This window comes from Pinus tabuliformis, chromosome 5_2 (assembly GCF_031772625.1).
Source record: "Pinus tabuliformis cultivar Carrire ecotype Pingquan chromosome 5_2, CPIR1, whole genome shotgun sequence".
NCBI classification, from domain to species: Eukaryota; Viridiplantae; Streptophyta; class Pinopsida; order Pinales; family Pinaceae; genus Pinus; species Pinus tabuliformis.
In genome coordinates this window covers 191,325,789-191,347,157 of record NC_142306.1, presented here as the reverse complement: position 1 = coordinate 191,347,157, position 21,369 = coordinate 191,325,789, and the positions used below count along the sequence as shown (strand labels likewise).

The 21,369-nt window shown below is 38.2% G+C and overlaps 2 protein-coding genes across 2 annotated transcripts; both read right to left on the bottom strand.

Annotated features, from left to right (window-relative positions):
- Positions 1–802: 802 nt before the first annotated feature.
- Positions 803–2,110, bottom strand: LOC149158213 (uncharacterized). Its single transcript, XM_089433919.1, has one exon. The coding sequence runs from the start codon at positions 2,108–2,110 to the stop codon at positions 803–805; it is 1,308 nt and encodes a 435-aa protein (XP_089290045.1).
- A 328-nt stretch (positions 2,111–2,438) lies between these two features.
- LOC149158212 (uncharacterized) lies at positions 2,439–2,969 on the bottom strand. Its single transcript, XM_089433918.1, has one exon. It carries the CDS (start codon positions 2,967–2,969, stop codon positions 2,439–2,441), a length of 531 nt encoding a protein of 176 aa, XP_089290044.1.
- Positions 2,970–21,369: the final 18,400 nt, after the last annotated feature.

The window sequence follows — 21,369 nt, the reverse complement described above, 5'->3', positions numbered from 1 at the left end:
TTATTGTGGAAATTAACATATATAGGATGTTAGATTCTAAAATAAATTTGATAAATTATTTACGAGGATTTGACCTTGACCTTCTTACAATATAACTAGTTTATAAATACATGTAATAATTTTAAAGAAGATTTGACAACTTATATATCAAGTTTCAGAACACAAAAATATAGTTTTACAAGATAACATCTCTATAGAGAAGTAATATAATCTTAAAATAGATAATATTAACTCTTTGACAAGATAACTTGTATATTTATTATTAGCTTGTCCTATTAATATTTTATTCTCTTAACTTTGAATTATATATATATATATATATATATATATATATATATATATATTTGTACTTAAAAAAGAGGATTTACATATTCTCCATTTTTTACTTTTTATGATTTGCAAATATATGCATTATATCTTTAATAATAATAATAATTTTCCATTTTCTCATTATATGACCTTGTTTATATAACTTAATTTTATTTTTTTTCCCTTTGGAAAAAACGTAATTTCCATTAAGTGAGAAAATTACATGTTGTATATGCATGATGCATATGCTGTAAGAGGGCCATTGCTTGTGAGAAAAAATAGTTCTTCAGTACAGATCTAGAATTGATGCCTTATGTCCACGCAGGGAGGCATCATTCTCAGTTGTATTCAACATAATATTTTATAAAAAAAACTCTACTCATGTAGACTGTCCACACTGTTTTTGTTTGAAAGGAAAAATACATATGCATATTTACAAATGAAAGCTGATAGGCAAAATAAAAAACATGTATCTAGGCTCCCTGTGAACCTGCTACACATCTATGTCCATAAAAGGCCGATGGTAGTATTGATAATGGGCTCCTTCCCTGTGTTCCTGAATCATCCAAGTGCCGAAAGGCCTGTCCGCAGCTTCTTTGGATAATCTGTCAGCAGCTGCATTCCGTTCCCTGAAAATGTGATGGCATGCAAATGAGTCAAAAGATGTAATAAGTCGAAGAGCCTCATCCAGAATATGTCTCAAAGTATATGCAGAACATCTAGTTGTTTTGTTTAACCAGTCACAGATAACTTTTGAGTCCCCAAAGAGTTGTAGATCTCTACAGTGGTTTTCCAATGCAAATTGAATGAGGAATTTTGCAGTGGATAGTTCAACGAAGTTATTCGTGCCCCATCCTAATCCCATTTGAATATAGTAATAATGGGAATCAGTGAGATACAAAATGGCCCCTCCACCACACCCTCCCTCCTGTGCGGAACCATCAAAGAAAGCCCAAGGCTTCGAATGATTAATGGTTTCAGGGACAATGGATCGTGGCTGAGTGGTCTCATCGTCATCAGGGATGATAGAGTAATCAGACAGAATATGGGTAGCAATGGTAGGCCAATGCGGAGTGGTGTTATGGAAAATGAGCTTGTTGTGGGTGATCCAAAGGCCCCAGCTGATGAGAAGCGGGAGGTTCCGAAGCTTTGTTGGAATAGCGCTTGACCACCATGTTGACCAGGCCTCCTTTATAGTAATACCTTGCCACCTGGTCAGAGATGGAACCACTGTTAAGATCGATTGCCAGAGTTCTTGTGCGGCCTGGCACTCGATAAATAGGTGTGTGACTGTTTTGTTGTTGCATTTGCAAAAACAACACCACAATGGGTCGTGTTGTGCTCGTTTAAGAAGGTTATTGACAGTGGGAATTTTGTTTTTCAATATGGTCCACATGAGAAGTCTATTCCTGGAGGGTGCCTTGAGCTTCCACAAGTGCTTCCACCAAGACTCAATGGCTTGTGGTCGACGAGCTTCGGCTAGCACAAGGTAGCCTTCCTTTGGAGTATATTTGCCAGCTTTCGAGAGCGCCCATATTACCTCATTTTCACCTTCGCCAATCCGGATGTGAGCTTCAGTAAGAGCCCCAATATAGGCATTCCATTGTTGTGTCCATTGTTGTGGAATGTTCAATCTCTGGGTCGATTTCCATGCTTGTTGAAATAAAGTGGTGTGCTCGGGGTCCACTATGTGGCCGATATGGGTAATGTTGACATCTCTGAGAAAGCTTCTGAGCTCGTCTGGCAGCCTGTGGGCATTCCCGCATCCAATCCATGGGTCCTGTCCAATCCTCACAACCATTCCAGATTGAATTTTCCAAGTAATACCAGCTCTGATGATGTCCAGAGATTTAATTACAACCTTCCATATGATTGATATCCCTGTGTGGTATCTTTGTGGTTGTCTTAGCCAGTCCATCAAGTTAAGAGGGGCGATGTATTTTGATACAGCCACCCTTGTCCATAGGTTGTTTGATGTAATGAGCTGCCATCCAAGTTTGGCTGCCAGAGCAGAGGAGAAATCCTCTAACTTCTTTATGCCCCATCCTCCCCATTTCTTAGGCAAATTGAGTGCCTCCCACTTGACCCATGCAAATATTATGCCTGTCTGTTTTCCCTTCCAAAGGAATCTACAACATAAGGCCTGAATCCTGGAGAGTATACCCCGAGGAATCCATGCCAAATGACATGAAATAGACCAGAGTTACCTCCAGAATAGCTTTAATGAGGATGAGTCTGCCTGCCCTGGATAGGTATTTGTAATACCAAATATTGAGTCTTTTCTCCATCTTGGAAATAAGCCATGTCCAATCTGCAATTTTATACCCCAGAGGCTTCAACTTGTAACCCAAGTATTGAAGGCCATCCTCCAATCTCAGAAGGGTGAACTGGAATCTTTGTAGTGCAAAATGTATTTCATATTGGGAACATCCAGCCGCTGATAAGGTGGACTTGTTGCAGTTTACAGTCATGCTGGTGGCCGATTGGAACAAAGAGAATGTGTTCTTCATATTGGTCAAATCCCCAATGCTTCCATTGAGAAATATCAAAACATCATCCACAAATAGCAAATGAGTCAATATGCATCCTTTTGTGATTTTTATACCCTGCAATCTGCCCCTTCTGAACTCTTCTTTAACAAGCCTACTGAGCCCTTCCATGATTAGGAGAAAAAGTAGTGGAGATAGGGGGCAGCCTTGACGGAGGCCTCTTTCAAAATGAAAAAAGGGTGAAGCCGCCCCATTAATCAATGAACTAAATGATATGTTAGTGATGCAGCTCATAATCCATTTAATGAAATCGAATGGAAACCCAAGGTGGGTTAGAAGCATTCTTATATACAACTAATTAGCTCTGTCAAAAGCCTTAGAGAGATCGACCTTTAGAATCATACCTTTCATTTTCTTGGAGTGCAATGAGTGCAAGACCTCCTGTGCTGTTCCCACTGCCTCATGGATCTATCGATCTTGTAGAAAGGTGAATTTCTCCTGAGATATATGGGTGGATAGAATGGGCCTCATTCGATTGGCTATGATTTTAGCCATGATCTTATAGATGCAGTTGCATAATGAGATAGGTCTATAGTCGTCAAAGGTGGACGGATTATCGGACTTTGGAATGAGGGCGATGAATGTAGAGTTGAAGGGTTCATACATCTTGCCATTGATTCTAGATTCTTCAATTACCTTGAAGAGGTCTGTGGTGAGCTCCAGTATTGCAGCAATAATGCTGCAACTCCTGGGACTCCCTTCTTTACTTTTATCAACCCGGTAGTTTGTAACAAACTTGGAAGCGACGGTGCTGTATGCACAAGTACTAGCTCTTGCTGCAGCTGTCACTTGGTCAGCTAGCACAAGTCCGCTAGGAGCTTAAGCCAACTTCTATGAGCTCTGAGAAGAATCTTTTTAACTGATGGACGAAAGCTAACTCAAAGAAGGCTGATATACTTGCAGAAAGAAACTGGAAAGATGAAAGGAAACATAAACCCTAACAAACCCTAATTTTACCAACTATCCCTACCGATGCAAGAAAGAGGATGCAAGCTACTGGAAGAAATGCCATTGACTTCTAGGAAGGTAAATACATGTATCTAAGCTACTTCTACAGTAACATCTGAAAAAAAAAAAAACATCTTTTTGTATTTTTGAATAAGTTGCCTGAATTATCATGCATGCGATTTGACTATTTTGACTGTGCAGAGGTGGATTGGCGAGAGGAAATGCTTGGAAGAGGTTGGGAAGGTTCAGAGAGGGCCTAAGGGGTCCCTAACACCCTTCTAGAGAGTTTCACAGAGTTTGGCTATCAAGAAACCTCATTCGTGAGCTTCTACAAGAAGTCTGCAAGGGTTCTACAGGATGTTTGTGATTTTCTACAGGATGTCTGTAATTTTTCTACAGGATGTTCAGAAATGGGATTTTGGAGGATGGATTGAGGAAGAAAGATGAAGGAGTGGGTATGGAGGTAGGATAAGGGTAGGAGGTGGTCTAGGACTTGGTGGATGGAGTTGAGGAAAGATGTAGATGGCTGGATTTGTTCAAGGAGGACTGAAGCAATGATGCGCAAAAACTAGGGTTATGTGAGAAAATAGCAAATGTAAGGCAAGAAGCTGAGCTGAGGGATGGAGCATATGGGTTTGATGGAGTATGGGTAGGTAGAGAAGTGGTACAGGTGCTCTGCAAGTTGTTTTTCCAAATGAACCAACGAAGACTTGTAAAATCAAAGACCTAGTTACGTCGACCTAATCTGATCTAGCTGACAGTAAAGAGAATGAACAAAAGTTTAAACTACAATGAAACCATGTATACCAACTTATGCAACTAAGCAAGCAAAAATCTGAACATGTAACCAACTTCTACAAATTAAAATCAAACACTAGTGATTGCATGGCAAAGCAAAGTCAGTGTTTTTGTGGGCAGCAAGGTCAACTTGATCCCAACTCCTGACCCCACTGAGGGAGAGGTGAAATAAGAGGTGCTTGATGGCCCTTTTTCTGAAGATCTTTCCTGTTATTAACCTATCAACTAAATCTGAACGTGAAAATCCTTTTTTAATCATCAAAAGCAACCTAAACAACAAAACAAGATTTAAATCTAAATAGCAGATTTTATTCTAAGAATGCAACAAAAACACATAAAGGTAAACAAAGGAGGTACTGGGCACTTGAGATGGGCCCAACCCCAAGAGCTACAACCTCCTAAGAGAGATTTAGATCTGGTACAAAGCTGGATTCATCTTTATTGAGCAAGAAATAATAGTTACATAAAAAACTGTCCACAATGGAAAGCTTGAAAGTGTGCTGAAATGCAGAGCTAATCTACTGCCTAAAAAATGACTAAAAGAATGAGTAAAATTGAACTACAAACTAGCTAACTTCTGCCTACAAAGTGACTAACTGAAATGAGGCCCTAAGCCCTCTTATTTATACAAATTGAAGACCCCAATAGCCCTCCTAAACTTTAGGAACTCGACTGCCAAAACTTGTAGTTAACAACACTTTTACTAGCACTTGCTCGGCTGCCCTTGTGATAATCGATTTGGTGGCCTTTGAACTCTGAGCTGATGGTGGAGAATTCGAGGTAAGGGCCCATAAATGAAGGGGACACCTTCCTACAAATCCTCTCCCTTGTTCTTCCACGAATTTGGCCGCCAAGTGCTCATTAAAACCTTTGATTTTGTCTCAAAATTGACTACAAATCTGCACAAAGCACCCATTAGACTTGTTGGCATAATGACTAACCCAATTCACTCTATTAGCATAAATATAATAAAAAACATGCAATAAACTAATGAGAATGGCGGATTAAGTCGAATTAGGAGGCTAAATGAGCCCATATAATTATCCATTTTTGGGGCTCGTCAGTCTGCACCTAGAGTCTAAAAAAAAGCTAGGTAGAATTCAAACAACCATCCATCCAGCCCTAGACTCTTGTCCTTCTTGAACCATTTGAGAGTGGCTTCCAATTCTCCTAGGGTGACTTCCTTAGTCAGTTCCCTGCCATCCTCCTATTCCACAAATCGTGGGAAAAGTTGAGCCACTTGTATGATTTCAGCAAGATTTACATTGGGGGAGCCCTATAGATCTACTTGAAGTGCGAGGATGCCATTGATGCCAGATGAGGGAAAGTGTTTACAGTGAGACCTTGCTCATTCGAGAGCTGCCAGATGGTATTAATAGCTTTCTGGTCGTTTGCATAATTATGATAGAATTTTGTATTATCATCTCCCTCATGCAGCCAGATCGCCCTACTTCTCAACCTCCATGCTTCTTCACGGTCCTTTAGAATTTTTCCTCTAATGGCATATAAGGAAGTGAGTTTGTCCTTGTGTTCATTTGATCTATAAACCCCTCCCAAGTTATTTTCAAAATCAACAATTTCTATTTCCGCATCCCTTAGGGTTTGATCGTCCTGTATTCTCTTGTTATGTGCCCATAATTTAGAGAGTCTCTTCATCTCTATTAGATTGTGAGAAAAACCCTCAGCTATGTTTCCTCCAGTAGCTGGGGGATGCGCCTTCCAAAAGTCTGTGATCATACGAACATAGGTAGGGTCCTTTAACCATGAAGAGCTGAACTTAAAGGGACCCTTGGGTTTCCTAGGCCCCCCACAGATTTCCAAGTATATTGGCAGGTGATCAGAGATGCCTCCTGATCCCACCCATTGTCTATGATTTAGTCCCAGATTAAGAAAGCCTTCCTTGATTAGGAAATGGTCAAGTCTTCGAGCTAGACTGTCTTCCCCAGCTCTGTTGTTCCTCCAGGTGGGCTGCAATTTAGCTGAGGGGATATCCATTAGATTATGGGATTCCAATATATTCTCAAAGTAGGCAGATAGGGGGTCCATTTGAGCTCGGTGTCCCCAGGATTCAGAGTGACCTATGGAGAAATTTAGATCCCCTCCCATGATTAGGAAATCCTTTTGCAATAAATCAATACTTAGGAAATGATCCCAAAATGCAGGCCTGTGTTGGCACAGCCCATATATGTTGATCGTCCTGACCTCCATACCTAGAACAAATGAAAACAGGTCTTCCCCAATATACCGGGGTATTGGGGGGGGGGAGATCAGGGAGCGATGGGGGGATGATAGAGAAAGTGGAAGAGGGGGAGCGAAAGGAACAGGTCAAGGAGATGGAGGGCAGTGAATTATCAACAGATCCATTACCTTTACCAGCTGAAGATAGTGCATTAAACTCATCACGAGAAAACAAATGAGGAGGGCTAGAGGAGGAAGAAATCATACCCGAAGATAACACAACCCCGACAGCCGCCCTTGCCCTGGTGAGAGGAGGAGAGGGAGGTCGAAGAGGAGGTCTGCCGCGCTTCTTCGGGGCCTCTTGAGTGGGGGCCTTATCTGTAGGAGCAGGTTCTACTTGTGTCCCAACTTCACCACTGGAGGGCTGCTCCCCCTGTTCTTGTACAGTCTTTGGAGGTTGGCAATCCCTATAGAGATGCCCAACCTTGTGACATCTTCTGCATCTGAAGGGAACCCCTTCATAGTCCAAATTCTGCCTTCGAGAGAAATTCTGCCATTGAATTGTGATGTACTCCTATAATTCGTCGCTGGTATCTAAGTGTACTAGTACTCTTGCATATGCCATCCTGCCTGTCGTGAGATAGGATTTATCATGCTCCAGGTAAGTACCCAGGGCGTTCCCTATGCGTCTGAAGATATCTTCAGACCAAAACTGTAATGGTAGGCCAGGTAGATGGACCCAAAGAGGGCCTGCTCCAAGTTGTTCCCATTCTGGATCGAAGAGGGGAGTCCACCTGCGAAGGAGCACTGGTGCCTGTTCCAGATGCCAAACCGTTGAGAGTACCCAATTGGTATGCTTAGCCCTGGCGAAGCGAAGCACAAACCATCCCCTGACAAAGGTTTGGAAAAATGGTGGTTCAGCCAGATGATGACCCTAGACCTCCGTCGCCCACTGCTTCATCCTTGTAGCACTATAGAATCGACCCCTGACTCTTCCTACCAATACCTGGTTAGAAGTGTCCATGGCACCGCTCCAATGAAAGTCCTCGTCTAAATGAAGAAATACCTCGGTAGCCTTTGATTTCAAAACCTTCTGTTTTTTTCCTTTTCGGGTCCTTTCATCAGGTATGGTAAGCTGGGAGTTGCTCAAAGGAGGGTTTTTCATAGGATTTGGGAAGTCCAATTGAGGCTCAGATGAGAAAATGCCGGAAATGTGGGGATCTCGGTAAAATTTCTTGATGGAGGGGCCGTGAAGGGTGACACTGAATGATGCCCAGGTGCAATGGCTATAGGTTCGCTGGATTGAGCAACCGAGGGGACACGAGAGCCAGCGGAAGGTGGAAAAGAAGCGAGACCCACCGAGGAGGTTCCAAAACTAGGGTCCAAGGTTTGATCCACAAAATTGAGGGTAGAAGGCGACAGTGGCTGAGCTGTGAGGTCCGACAAGGGGGAGACCTTTGGGAGGGTAACCACTGAACATGAAGGCCCTAAGATCAAGGGCAACGAAGCTACAGTGTCAGAGAACTCGCAGCCATAGGTGAAGACGCTTGCCGAATTTACCTGGGGAATAGTCCAAATGGAGGTACCCGCTAATGGGTCCTCCGAGTAGTCGACAAGCTCATCCATAACCGTCGCGAGTTTCCCGCGCCAGCTGCCTCTAGGACCTAGAGATGCCTGTCACTGTAGTGATCGAGAGCAGGCGGGGAAGTGTTGAGGAGGAAGAGGGTAAAAACCTAGGCAATAAAAGTGAGAAAGGTTAACCGTAACGGCGCAACGACATTGTGAAGCGAGAAACAGGACTGTCGTACAAGTGAGAAGGGAGGTGCAAGCGCAAGTGTCCGGTGATGTTGCAGACTTCAATGACCAGTCGAAACCCTAACCCCAGTCTGGTCGCCGTTCCATCTCCTCTGTCTACATCATGGAGCTCAATCAATCATTTCATTATTTCTATAACTTAATTTTATTATTATTATTTATTATTAATTTTTTTTTTATCATAACTAACTGTAAAAACACATTAAGTCTATTATTTTATTTTTTTGGTTTAATATTAAATTAAAGTAAATGTTCTTCCCAAAATCTAAATTCATTTATCTTTTCTTAGTTTGCAGAATTTCATAAAACGATCATAACAATTCTTAACATGTTATATTTGTATGAAAACATAATATATCATTATTGTATGAAGTATGAGTACAACACACAAAACATTTCATTGTTTGAAGTATGAGAACACAATTTGTTTGATATCTAATATTTATAATATTTTTTTTGTTTTCCACATAATTTTTATAATAAAGAGGCTTACAAGTAATTATGAGGGTTACAACCTCTTCGCGGGAATTTGGGTCTAGTGGGTTTTTGGGTCCAAATTTTGAATCTGACTCTGATACCATATGTGAGGATCTAACCTAGGGTCCTCTAACTAAAACTAAATTAATTTAACTTAAACACTATAAGAAGGGGAATAGCCTATTTATAGCTCAACATTTATCTGATGATAATTTACAAGTAAAATTGATTTACAACATACTAAACAAGTAAGAAATTGCATTGCAACAATTTACATAAGTAATCAACAAATGAAAGAATACCTATTCCAGTAGCTTGGTTGGGATGCTCCTCTTGGCTACTCAACTGAATTTACCTCTCAGCCACCTAGGAATGATTTCCTAACTCAGGGAACCTCCATAGGTTCCCTAGCCCTCTGAGCCCAAGTCCAACCAGTTATAGTGTATCCAAGTTATAACCATCATCCTCCAATAGATCCAAGTTTTAGTTCTCTCATTTTCCTCTCCATTCTCTCCCTTCTCCTTCTCCATGTTCCTCTTGAAATAAAAAATTTATCCAATGCCGAAACAAAGACCAAGGATCACCCCCTCTTCTCTCATCCTCCTTCCCTTTCATGTCTCTTCCTCCCATCCACCTCAACCACCTATCAATAATGTCACGACGACCCCCTCATACTTTTATTTTAATATCTTTGACTTTCCTTACCATATTTTATCCAAAATATATTTGAGAAGACACCTTGGGAATAGAATATCGATATTTAATTTAGAAAATAAATTAGAGAAAACCATATCGTATCCAAAAATAGACTCGAGAAGATACATTAGGAATAGAAATTTGAATATTTAATTTATAAATAAATTGGAGAAAATCAAAAACAGATTTGAGAAGACACCTTGGGAATATAAATATCGACATTTAATTTAGAAATAAATTGGAGAAGACCATATCTTATCCAAAATTAGATTTGAGAAGACACATTGAGAATGGAAATATAGATGTTTAATTTAGAAATAGATTGGAGAAGACCATATCTTATCCAAAAGTAGATTTGAGAAGACACCTTAAGAATATAAATATAGATATTTAATTTAGAAATAAATTGGAAAAGACTATATCTTATCCAAAAGTAGATTTGAGAAGTCACCTTGGAAATAAAATAATAACAAATATTAAAAGTCATATTAGTAAAATAAAATTACATATTCATAAGTGTAGGTTTATACAAATATTACTCAATAATTGTAAGTCAATATTTGCAAGCTAATTAAACACTAATCAAAATTAGCCTCATAGGATCAAGTAGGGAATTACATACTCCCCTCCTTCAAAAAAATTCGTCACGAAGTTGGAGTGAAAATGACACAATGAGTTTGAAAAAAGTTTGACAATAAGGCATAACAAAATAGAGAAAGATATAGTAATCAATTAAATAAGTCAAACAATGATACCACTTGCCATCAATAATCTCTAACTAACCTATAGCCTCATATGTTTCTTAACCTACTTCCGCTCCCATCCTATTCATTCTCTGTTGCAATATACTATGGCATTAGCTATATCGATCTAATCACTGATATAACCAATATGGCGGAAGTGTCGACTATATCGATCTAACTTTCCTAACAGGAAACTGACAATTGTCATCACACGTCTAGGGGAGTGTGTCCATCACTATCCTCCCACGATTCCAGGTTTGGAGGTTACAGTGGGAAATGCCTCCACCCTCCTCAAAACTAGGGTCAATACCCTAATATGGACCACACTACGACGTTGGTTGAATACTTGTCATCTAATAATCCAGTTACGTAGTCTTGTCACCTGCCATTTACACTTCACCCATGTCATAATAGTGAATATCAAGTAGATACAAAATGTAATATAACAATTTACATCATACAATTCCTCATTGGATGTCTCAATATTCTCCCATCGAAGAGTAGATCTTGGTTATCATACAACTCTTTCCAATCTGCAGGTTAGTTCTCATTCATGCATATACATAACAACAAAATATATTTAGATAAGTGATCTTAATCATCATGTTATTAAGTCTAGTATCCATGTGTCAATTTTGTACTTCATAACAACATATTGGAAATAAATCTTACATTAGATAAATCATAATTTTGATAAGTCATTCATTAGATAAATCATATCCCCTTAAGCCATACATCAAACAACAATAACTCTGATAAGTCATACACTAGATAAATCATAACCAAGTAAGTCATACATTAGGTAAATCATACATCAAATAAGTCATACATCAAATATTTTAATCAACAATACCTAATCTATCTAATGATTTATATAAGTAGTTTCATCTGTCCAACTAAAATACATCAATATTACATAACATTCATAAATTATATAACATGGAACTACAAATAGAGCCTTAGCATAGGTAGCTATCTAAGTCAAAATGGGCATCACAAATGCTCAAAAAGTGAGGGGTAGTTACGACGTAGAGTCTCTGCATCCTCCTACGTAGTAGATCCTGGGCTATACTTGTCCCGTTAGACCTTAACCTAGTCCACCATGCGGCATCTGAACTGTCGAACCCTACGGTCCAATATGCATAATGGTTCGACCATTACGGTTCCCACGTTTGAGACCTGTAATTCCCTCCAATCCAGTTTGTGAGATTCATCAGAAACATAATGTCATAAAATAGATACATGAAAAACATCATGAGTTTTATGTAAATGGGGTGGCATTACAAGACGATAAGAAAGGGGTCCAATCTTCTCCTTGATCCTAAAAGGTCCTATAAACCGAGGTGAAAATTTTGTCCATTTCCCAAACCGAATGGTGCTTTTGTTGGGTCAGATACGAATAAAAACTTGGTCTCCTACTTCATAACTTCGGTTAGTCCTATGTTAATCCACATAACTTTTCTGTCTATCTTGTGCTTCCTTTAACCTTTGTCGAATCTGTCTTACATGTTCCTCCATTTCTTGAACTAATTCCAGCCCAACTATTACGCGATCCTCCAAATTTTCCCAACTCAATGGCGTCCTGCATGGCCTCCCATATAGAGCTTGCTAAGGAGGCATCCCGATTGAACTGTGGTAACTATTATTATAGGAAAAATCTACCAATGGTAAGTACCTTTCCCACCGAGTCTGATTATCTATGACGTACATTCTAAGCATGTCTTCCATAACCTGATTTACTCTTTCAGTCTACCCATTTGTTTCTAGGTGATATGCAATGCTAAGGTTAAACTGAGTCCCCAACTCTAACCACAGACTTGTCCAAAACCTAGATGTAAAGTGAGAGTATCTATTAGAAATGATCTTTATGGGTAACCCATATAGTCAAATAACTTCGCTTATAAAAACTCGTGCCACATCAGTAACATCATAAGTGTCTCTCACTAGGATGAAATTGGCACTTTTGGTCAATTTATCAACTACAACCAATACAATATTGTGCCTTTGTGGAGTGAGTGGACAACCCACAACAAAATCCATAGAAATTAATTCTCGTTTAGACATAGGGTTGTCATGCGGTTGTAGGAGTCCTAGCCGATGGCGATGATCAACCTTCACTCGTTGACATTCAAGACATTTAGCAACAAACTATACTATGTCATGCTTAAGGCCTACCCAAAAGAAGAGTTTCTTCATGTTTTCATACATCTTCTTCACTCCAGGATGTGCACAATAGAGTGCTCTATGTGACTCTTCGAGGATGGTTCTTCTTATACCCCCTTCCTTAGCGATGTACATTCTCCCTTGAAATCTCAATAGTCCATCTGGTTCAAGGACATAACCCTCAAAATTTGGTTATATCTGTTTCCCACTCTAGAGTGATAATATAACCTTTAGATACCAACTATCTTCAAAGAGTTTTTCCAACACATGTTCCCTCAAATTAACCCTCAAGGGTATTAGAGAGAAGATTCGTGGCCTCCTTTTTAGTGCATCAACCACCACATTCTACTTTCCCTTAATGTATGAGATCCCTCCTATCCCTTAATGTATGCGAACCCAAAATCATACTCACTCATGAATTCACTCCACCGCCTCTGTCTATCATTCAAATCCCTCTGAGTGAAGAGGTGCTTTAGGCTCCGGTGGTCAGTTCTTAACTCAAATCTTCTCCCAATGAGGTAGTGTCTGCATAGTTTTAAAGTTAACATCATTGCTGCTAATTCTAAGTCATGGGTAGTATACAACTCTTCATGTTTCTTCAACTTTATGGATGTGTAATTTATTACTCTGCCTTCTTGTATCAACACTATTGCCAGTCCTTGGTTTGAAGCATTTGTGCAAACAATGAAGTATTTTTCCATGTCAGGCACTTGAAGGATTGATGCGCTAGTTAGTAAACTATTTAGTTTGGTGAATGTAGGGTCACATTCATATGTCCATTCATACCTAACCCTTTTTCGCTGTAATGTGGTGATGTGTTTTGAAATATTTAAAAACCCTTCTGTAAATCCACGATAATAACTTGCTAGCCCCATGAAGCTATGCACCTAATGAGAATTTTTCAGCACTGGCCAATCCATTATGGCATTTAACTTTTCTGGGTCAACTGAAATCCCTTCTCCTGAAATGATGTGCCCAAGATAATGAATTTTATTATGAAAGAAGGAACATTTTGGCAATTTTCCATACAACTAATTTTCCCTTAAGCAAGTCAATACAACCCTTAGGTGCTCTTCATGCTCCTTTTCATTCTTGGAATACACAAGAATATCATTCAGAAAGACTTGCACAAATTGGTCTAAATACTTCATGAACACACCATTCATGAGAGTCATGATTACTATTGGTGCATTAGTCAAACCAAATGGTACAACTACAAAATCGTAGTGCCCAAACCGAGTCTGAAATGCAGTTTTTGAGATGTCACCTTCTTTAATGCTCAATTTGTGGTATCCATATCATAGATTGATCTTTGAGAAAATTGTTTCTCCCTTCATTTGATCAAATAGGTTACATATTCCAGGTATGAGGTACCTATTCTTTATTATGGCTTAATTCAAGTCCCTATAATCTATGTAGAGCCTTAAGGAACCATCCTTCTTCTTGACGAAAATTGCTGGTGAATCCCAAGGTGAAATACTAGGTCTAATAAATCCCAAGCCTAAAATCTCTTTTAACTGCATATGCAACTCACAAAGTTCTAGAGCTATCACCCTGTAGGGTTTCTTGGATATTAGTTCTACACTAGGTTTTATGTTGATTGTAAAACCGATCTCCCTCACAGGCGGTAATCCGGGTGATTCCTTAGGGAAAACATCTTCGAATTTTGATAAAACTGGGTGTTGATTTAGGGAGGGTCCTTTCTGGTCACTTACAACCTCGGCCACATATAGTTTACAACCTTGTCAGAGACAACATTTTACCTTCATCTAGGAGATGAATCATAGAGACACTCTTCTCTTGATACCACAACTCTAAATTGACCTATCTTCATCGTATAAACAAATCACCTTCTTTTTGAAACAATCTACTAAAACTCGATGAGCTTCTAGCCAGTCCATTCCAACAATGACATCGTACATCCCCGATGTTGTGATGTATGCCTTCAACTTAGTTATACACACCCTGAGGTTCACCTGACATTGGTCAACACTATGTCCTACTACTTGTTTTATCCCAGAAGGCACTTAGACTTGTTTAAAATCATCGTGCTCATAGGTTTCCAACCCACATTTTTCTAGTGCAACTAGTGAAATGAAACTATATGTAGCACCAGAATCAAATAAAATTTTAACTTTTACAATTGTTTATCATACCCGAGGTTTCTACCACGGAAGGTTGGTGTTCAACTTGTTGGTTATCAACTACTGCAAAGATTCGATGGTGGTTGCTTGCTCCCCCCATTGGTGCTTTTCCTTCTCTACGGTTGTTATCAGTTTGTAACTCAGGAAAATCACGCTGGTAATGAGGTCCCCCACATCCTCAACAAGTGATGTGAGGTAGACTCTGAACATAATATTGTAGAGTTTTTTGGAAATAGCTCCTTCCCTTGGGACCCTTGCCCCTACTTGCATCTCCTCGCGTATGACCTTGATTTGCACAAGTCCTAGAAGTTGCGGGTGAAGCTACACTGGTAACCATTGAAATCCCCATTGTCGATGCTCTGGGTATAACCCTATTTCCATATGGTGGTGGCCTCAAGCTTCCTCCCTTAGAGAAGGTACGAGGGGCCTTCCCCATAAACCTTGGCTGTTGTGGAAAAATGGTTTTTTTTTCTACCTTTTAAGTCTAAGTGCTCTTCAACATAACGAGCATGTTCAATGACCTCTGCAACTGAGGATGGTTTCCACATCCGCACCATTGCTCTAATCTTAGGGTTCAATCCATAAATGAAATGATCTGTTTGGCACTGATCATTATCCTTGTAGGAGACATACTTGACCAATTCCATGAATCTAATATCATATTCCTCTACCATGTGGTTTCCTTGTACCAAAGCATGGAAGGATCCTACCTGATATTCTTCATAATATGCTGGTGGGTACTTTTTCCTGAATCTCTCCTTAAATAATTCCTAGGTAAGTGTGTACGAAGTGAGGTGTAGTTGACACTCTAACTTACCCCACCAATTTAGGGAACTATCTCTTAGTTGGAATATCGTTATTTTAGCTTTTGAATTGGAAATATAATCTCTTAGTCTGAAGCACCTTCTCATTCCCTCTAACTAGGCGTATGCTTATTAATTGGCACGACCTCCAATGAACTTTGGGAGCTTGATCTTTTGGAGATCCCAAGTAATGTCCTCGATTGGAGGTCCTCTATAAGAGTCTCTTGATCCCACGAGATAGCCCAACCCTGATGGAGGGTGCTCCACTTCCACCTCAGTTGTTTGGCGCCCTCTTAAAGTCTTATTAATTTCTTCCAGGGAGCGCAAGATAAGAGCCAGCTCTGGTGATGGCAATGGGTTTTTTGTACGAGATCCTTGTGATGCTCCTTCTTGACCTCTATTTCCTCGCGTCTTCACCATTTTGAATTGTCCAATCATCTGTTTCAGAAGAGACTTTTTAATGCAACTTAGGACTTTTACACTCTTAGTTGACTCACATACATATATAAAATGATAGGTGTTGGGCCGTTAATATGTCATTATTATTATCACTTTTTAACACCTATTTCATCAACTTCTACTCTTCTTTATCATGATTTATCATATAATTCCATCTTATAATTATTTATGCTCTTATGGATAAATATTATTTCTTCTCCTTTATTTTTAATAAATTGATGATTATGCATGATTTTACCAATGATGGTTTATTAATAAATTTGTTGTAACATCACTCACCATTTTACACTCAAGATATTTTCCATATTGCAGATATGATCTCCAGCTCATCATTAAATGTGCCAACTCAGAAATTCGCTGGAATAAGAAGTGATAATTTTGCATTGGACGTTTTGGGCAAATGGAGAAGAATATGGAAAATCCGAAACATGGGTTTTGTCCAGAACGGACCAAATTAGTTTTGTGATGAGCCGTTTTCCCAAATTCGGTCCGTATTAAGAGAAACAGAAGGTTCTCTGAAGACATTTTTCTCAGATTCACTGTTGTGGCCGTTTTCCAAATTATCTCAGTTGCAATACCAAATTCGACCTATTCCTGTTGAATGTTGATGGAAAGATATTTCAGATATGATCTTGTTGATCAATTTGTTGTGAACAATCCAATTTTGTAATGGGAATCACATTGTAATCATCTCTGTTGTAACTACTCTCTATTCTCTATGTATTTAAATGAAAACAGAGATCAAGAAGAGGAGATGGGAATTATGGGAAATTAGATGGATTATTAGATTAGAGATAGATAGGATGGGATAGGAGGAGAGGGGGATGGAATGATTATTATTCCGAATTGTAATTTTATTTGCAGACTCTCGCTGCTGATAAGACACAACTTACTGTAATGCTGCCCGATTTGATGATTAATATATAAGTAGAGTTGTTGTTCCTTCGCATCTCCTGAAGTAATCTGGCGGTATTCAGCGGCGACTAAGGGCTCGGCTCTTGATGGATCTACTTGCTGTTCCTGTACCATACAATGTGGTTTGCCTAAGTTCTGATTTCTGCAAGTGTGATTTGTTTAATGATTACCTTCTACAATTGAATTGCGTTGTCGTTCATTTCCCTCATAACAAGATTATTGCTTTCTGCAGGTATGTTGTTGTGCTATTCATTCTAATTACAGAGCTTGGCTGTTCATTTCAGTAACTTAGCTTTGCTATTTATTGCAGTCACATAAGCTTTGCTGTTCATTGCTATTATATAGCTTTGCTGCTCATTTACTTTTTGCAATCATCTAGTTTTGCCTTCTAGCATTCTTACAGTTTTCAAAATTATCTTATTTACATAATCTGCAGTGGTATTGTTGATTTACTTCATTGTCATTTCCAATTCGGTTATTTAGTGTGTTGTGTGTGAGGTCAAAAACTGTAAAGAACATTGGCTATTGTTGTCAAAGCTCTCAGATGGGGATCTTATTTATGCTTGATTTAGTTTCCATCAGTTAAACAATGAATGAGTTATTGCTACTGTATCCTTGACTGATAATTGTTGTTACTTTGTTGAATAAATAATTTAGTTTCAGAGCATTGAGTTTCCTTTAATTGCAAGTGAGTTTTATTTAAAGCATCCGTTTACTCTTGTATTTGAAAGCATTGTACTGCAATTTAGAAACATTACTCTTGCGTAAATAACCGCCACAAACTGTGTACACTCTTGAAATAGAAAATCTTACCTGGATTGATAATTAATGTGGGATAAATAGGAGTTAAAAAGACACCTTTTATCAATCAACATTTTGGTGTCGTTGTCGGGGAGAGTGTAGCCATTTCTAAAGAGTAGTGTGCATCTGATGGGTGCCTGTTAGGAAAGAATTGGGTATTAAAAACGGAAGGTAAGAACCTGCGTACGGAGCATGTAAAATCCCTGCTCCCCCACCTGCTTTCCAGCAGAATTGTTAAAGAACTTAGGGTAGAAATAAATGTTTGAATTTCTGTGTCAATGACTAAGAAAAAAAATGTAGAAATTTTGAAAAACAAATCTCATGATTTAACTCAAGTGGTGATGTAAGCACCACCCATTTCACTAACTGATTGATCGGAACATTTGAAGAAGGAGCCTCGAAGAAACACATGAAGAACATCTTCTATTATGGTAAGAAATGGTTCACATTGCAACTTTTGAATTTCTTATCAAAGATCTAGGAGGAGTGACACAAGTGCAGATAATTCCCCCATCTTCTCTACCAAGTTTACATGGTTTGACAAATGAAGATCCAGATACATTCTTATTTGAGTTCGAAATATTTTGTAGAGGATATGATTATTGTACTAATGATCAAAGGTTGAAAGTGTTTCCTCTTACTCTAAAAGGAGAAGCTCTTCGATGGTTCATGAGCCTAGGTGGGAACTGCATGCAAACATTTGAGGACATGAAGAACATATTCTTGAAGAAGTACCAAGACTACTGCAAATCCAATAAAGATATTTTCGATATGATACAAGGGGAAGATGAAAGCTTGGAGGAATATGTAGAGCAATTTCAATATAACCTTAAAAAATCAAAGCATAAGTATTTGGAAAAAGAGATCTTAAAAACACTCCTACTCAAAGGAATCAAAGATTAATTTTTAGAACTCTTAAATCTGATAGGCAAAGGTGATGTTTTTCAGTTGTCATATGATGATGTTTGTGAATTGTGCATAAGGTATTCAAAAGGAATCTCCAAGGCTGGTAACAATTCTAGAGACGTTTGTTCTTTCTTTTCCAAATCTGCTACAAGAATAGGAGACATAAGAGCTGAAATCAATGTTTTATTTGAAAATTTTAAAGTTGATTTTATTAGCTCTCTAAGTTCAAAATTGGATATTTTGCAGGTTCAGAAAAATCAAGAATTTGATGAAGTGTTTTGCCCTCAATACCGAAAGGAGCATCCCATAGATAGTTGTTCTTCCTTATCTAGGATGGAAGTACCATATCAAAGAGATGAGGAAGCTGCAACAAGGTCAAAACCATGGAAATCATGGCCTATAGGTATGGTTCAAAACACTTCTTTTCCATTCTCTTACTTGCATAATCCATTATGGAATACTAATGTGTTAGGGCAACCATGTCAATCTCAATATAACCACCACCAATATTGTCTACAAACTTGGCATGGTTCATCTTATGCATGACTACTCTCCCTTATCTTGTAGCACAAACACATTCTCTATATTCTTCACCGGCTCTTCCACAACATCCTACTTGCCTATCAAAATCATCCACTCAACCGAATCAACTACATCATCAAAATGCTCCATTCTGTACACAATTTCTTACTCAACTCATTCCACGTCCTCACCATAATAAACCAGTACAACATGCTTATAGTGTTGAACTACAAAATTTAACCACCCTTCCCACCATTCTATCTCACATACACTATTGGAGAAAACTTACAATGAGATTTAGAATGTTTCAAATTCAAAAATTGTAGTAGTTATGGAAGAAAATGAGGTTTCTTCTAGTCTGCATCAACAAGTCATTTTAAAAACTCAAGAACTTCATGATATGATAGCTATGGAAAATCAAGAAAGTAAAGGATATATTGAAGATTGGTTTCACTCCATCATTTGTTTGCAACATCACTCGATACTTCAAAATTTTTTGACACCATCTTTCAAGGGAAGTTGGCTTCTCATACCCTAATATTTATTAACATGCATTTTTCAAATTTGGGTATGTGCATACTTGAAGCTTTATTTCGAAAAAGGCTCCACTGGAAGTACTCTTATATGTAATCATATTCATTTCTCAAATCAAAGTAGGTTAGTGTAAAAAAATAAAATAAATAAGGACATAAATAAATAAACTTTGTTTTTATAGTTGTTTTTGTTGCAATACGCTGTGGAAATTAACATCGGTGATAAATGTTTTAATTCATTTGTGTATGTAGATGAATTATAATGGAAATAATAGTTCTACAGACACTCATATTCATTTTTATCACCGATTTGAAAAAAAATGCTTGAATATCATATTTTTTGGCTTGTGGGCTTGATGAAATTTCTGAAAACACAGCCGGGAAAGTCATGTTTTGAGGGACCAAAAGGGAATATTTTTAAAACCTATTTCTATCTTAAGTAGCCCTTGATATCTACTTTCCATCCCAATTTCAATCACTCAATTTTGATTTGAAACAAAAAAGTTAGAACCAAAACATTGACAAGGTGTATAGCGGGCAGCTCAGGAACATAGTTGGGACAGTTCGTTTTGAAGGCCTAAATGACCATATTTTGAAAATATGTTTCTATGGTATATTTTCCTATGAATCTAGTTTACAAGGAGATTTGAATCACTCATTTTCGATATCATATGAGGAAGTTATGACAAAAATACTGACTGTCTATCGTAAATCAGCACTCTTAAAACTCTATTTTTCCGGCTGTCCCTTAGAGTATTTTACCTATAAATTATTTTTTTCTTAAAAACCTATTTATATTGGAGATAAATAAATGAATCTACTTTCATTTCCAATTTGAATCATTCAAATCTGACATCAAATGAAAATCTATGCTTAAAATATCCACTGTTGTTCTAAGTGGGGTAATCGAAAATGACTCTGTTATGCAGGCTGTTCTAAGTAACATTGACATATCATATCATTGAATTTTTAAAACCTATTTCAATTGGAGATACACCTTTAAATTAGCTCTCATCTGGCTTTGGAATCACTCAATTTGGACCAAAAACAAAGAAGTTGTGATTAAAACACTGCAGGTTAGCATGATTGGTCACTGCTCTCCCGCAAGTGATAAATAAATTTTACTTTGTTATTTTCTCCGTGGATTTGTTATACAGAGTAACTACTTGTTGTTTTTTTGCATAATTCTTGGATTAGGGGAGCCTGATCACCTCTCTTTCTATATGATTTAATGTTTTATTGCAGATAGACACTCGTTTTTTTGCAGGTCCTAGGAGAATAAAGAAGGTCAATGTATGGACGAGCAATTCTTGAAAGAGATTTTAATGAAACAAGGGAATTTCATCCAATTCATTACCCAACAGACTCATAATAGAAGCAATGAACAATTGATTTCCATTTGAAGATTCATGTCATGTCTTTGCTGCCAAAACATTTTTTAAAGAGATCATTCTTTTCCTTGCCTTAGGAAATAACATCATAGCTGTTGTAACTTAATTTATTCACATACTGATTGTAAATAAAGTGTTTGTGTTTTTACTGTTCCATTTAAGGAACAACAACCGTTCTTCTAAAAGAACAACAATTGAGCCTGCTTTTATTTTTGTTGT

Coding starts and splice junctions, on each gene's coding strand:
- LOC149158213 (XM_089433919.1), bottom strand. CDS start 2,110: ATGGTTGTGAGGATTGGACAGGACCCATGGATTGGATGCGGGAATGCC.
- LOC149158212 (XM_089433918.1), bottom strand. CDS start 2,969: ATGGAAGGGCTCAGTAGGCTTGTTAAAGAAGAGTTCAGAAGGGGCAGA.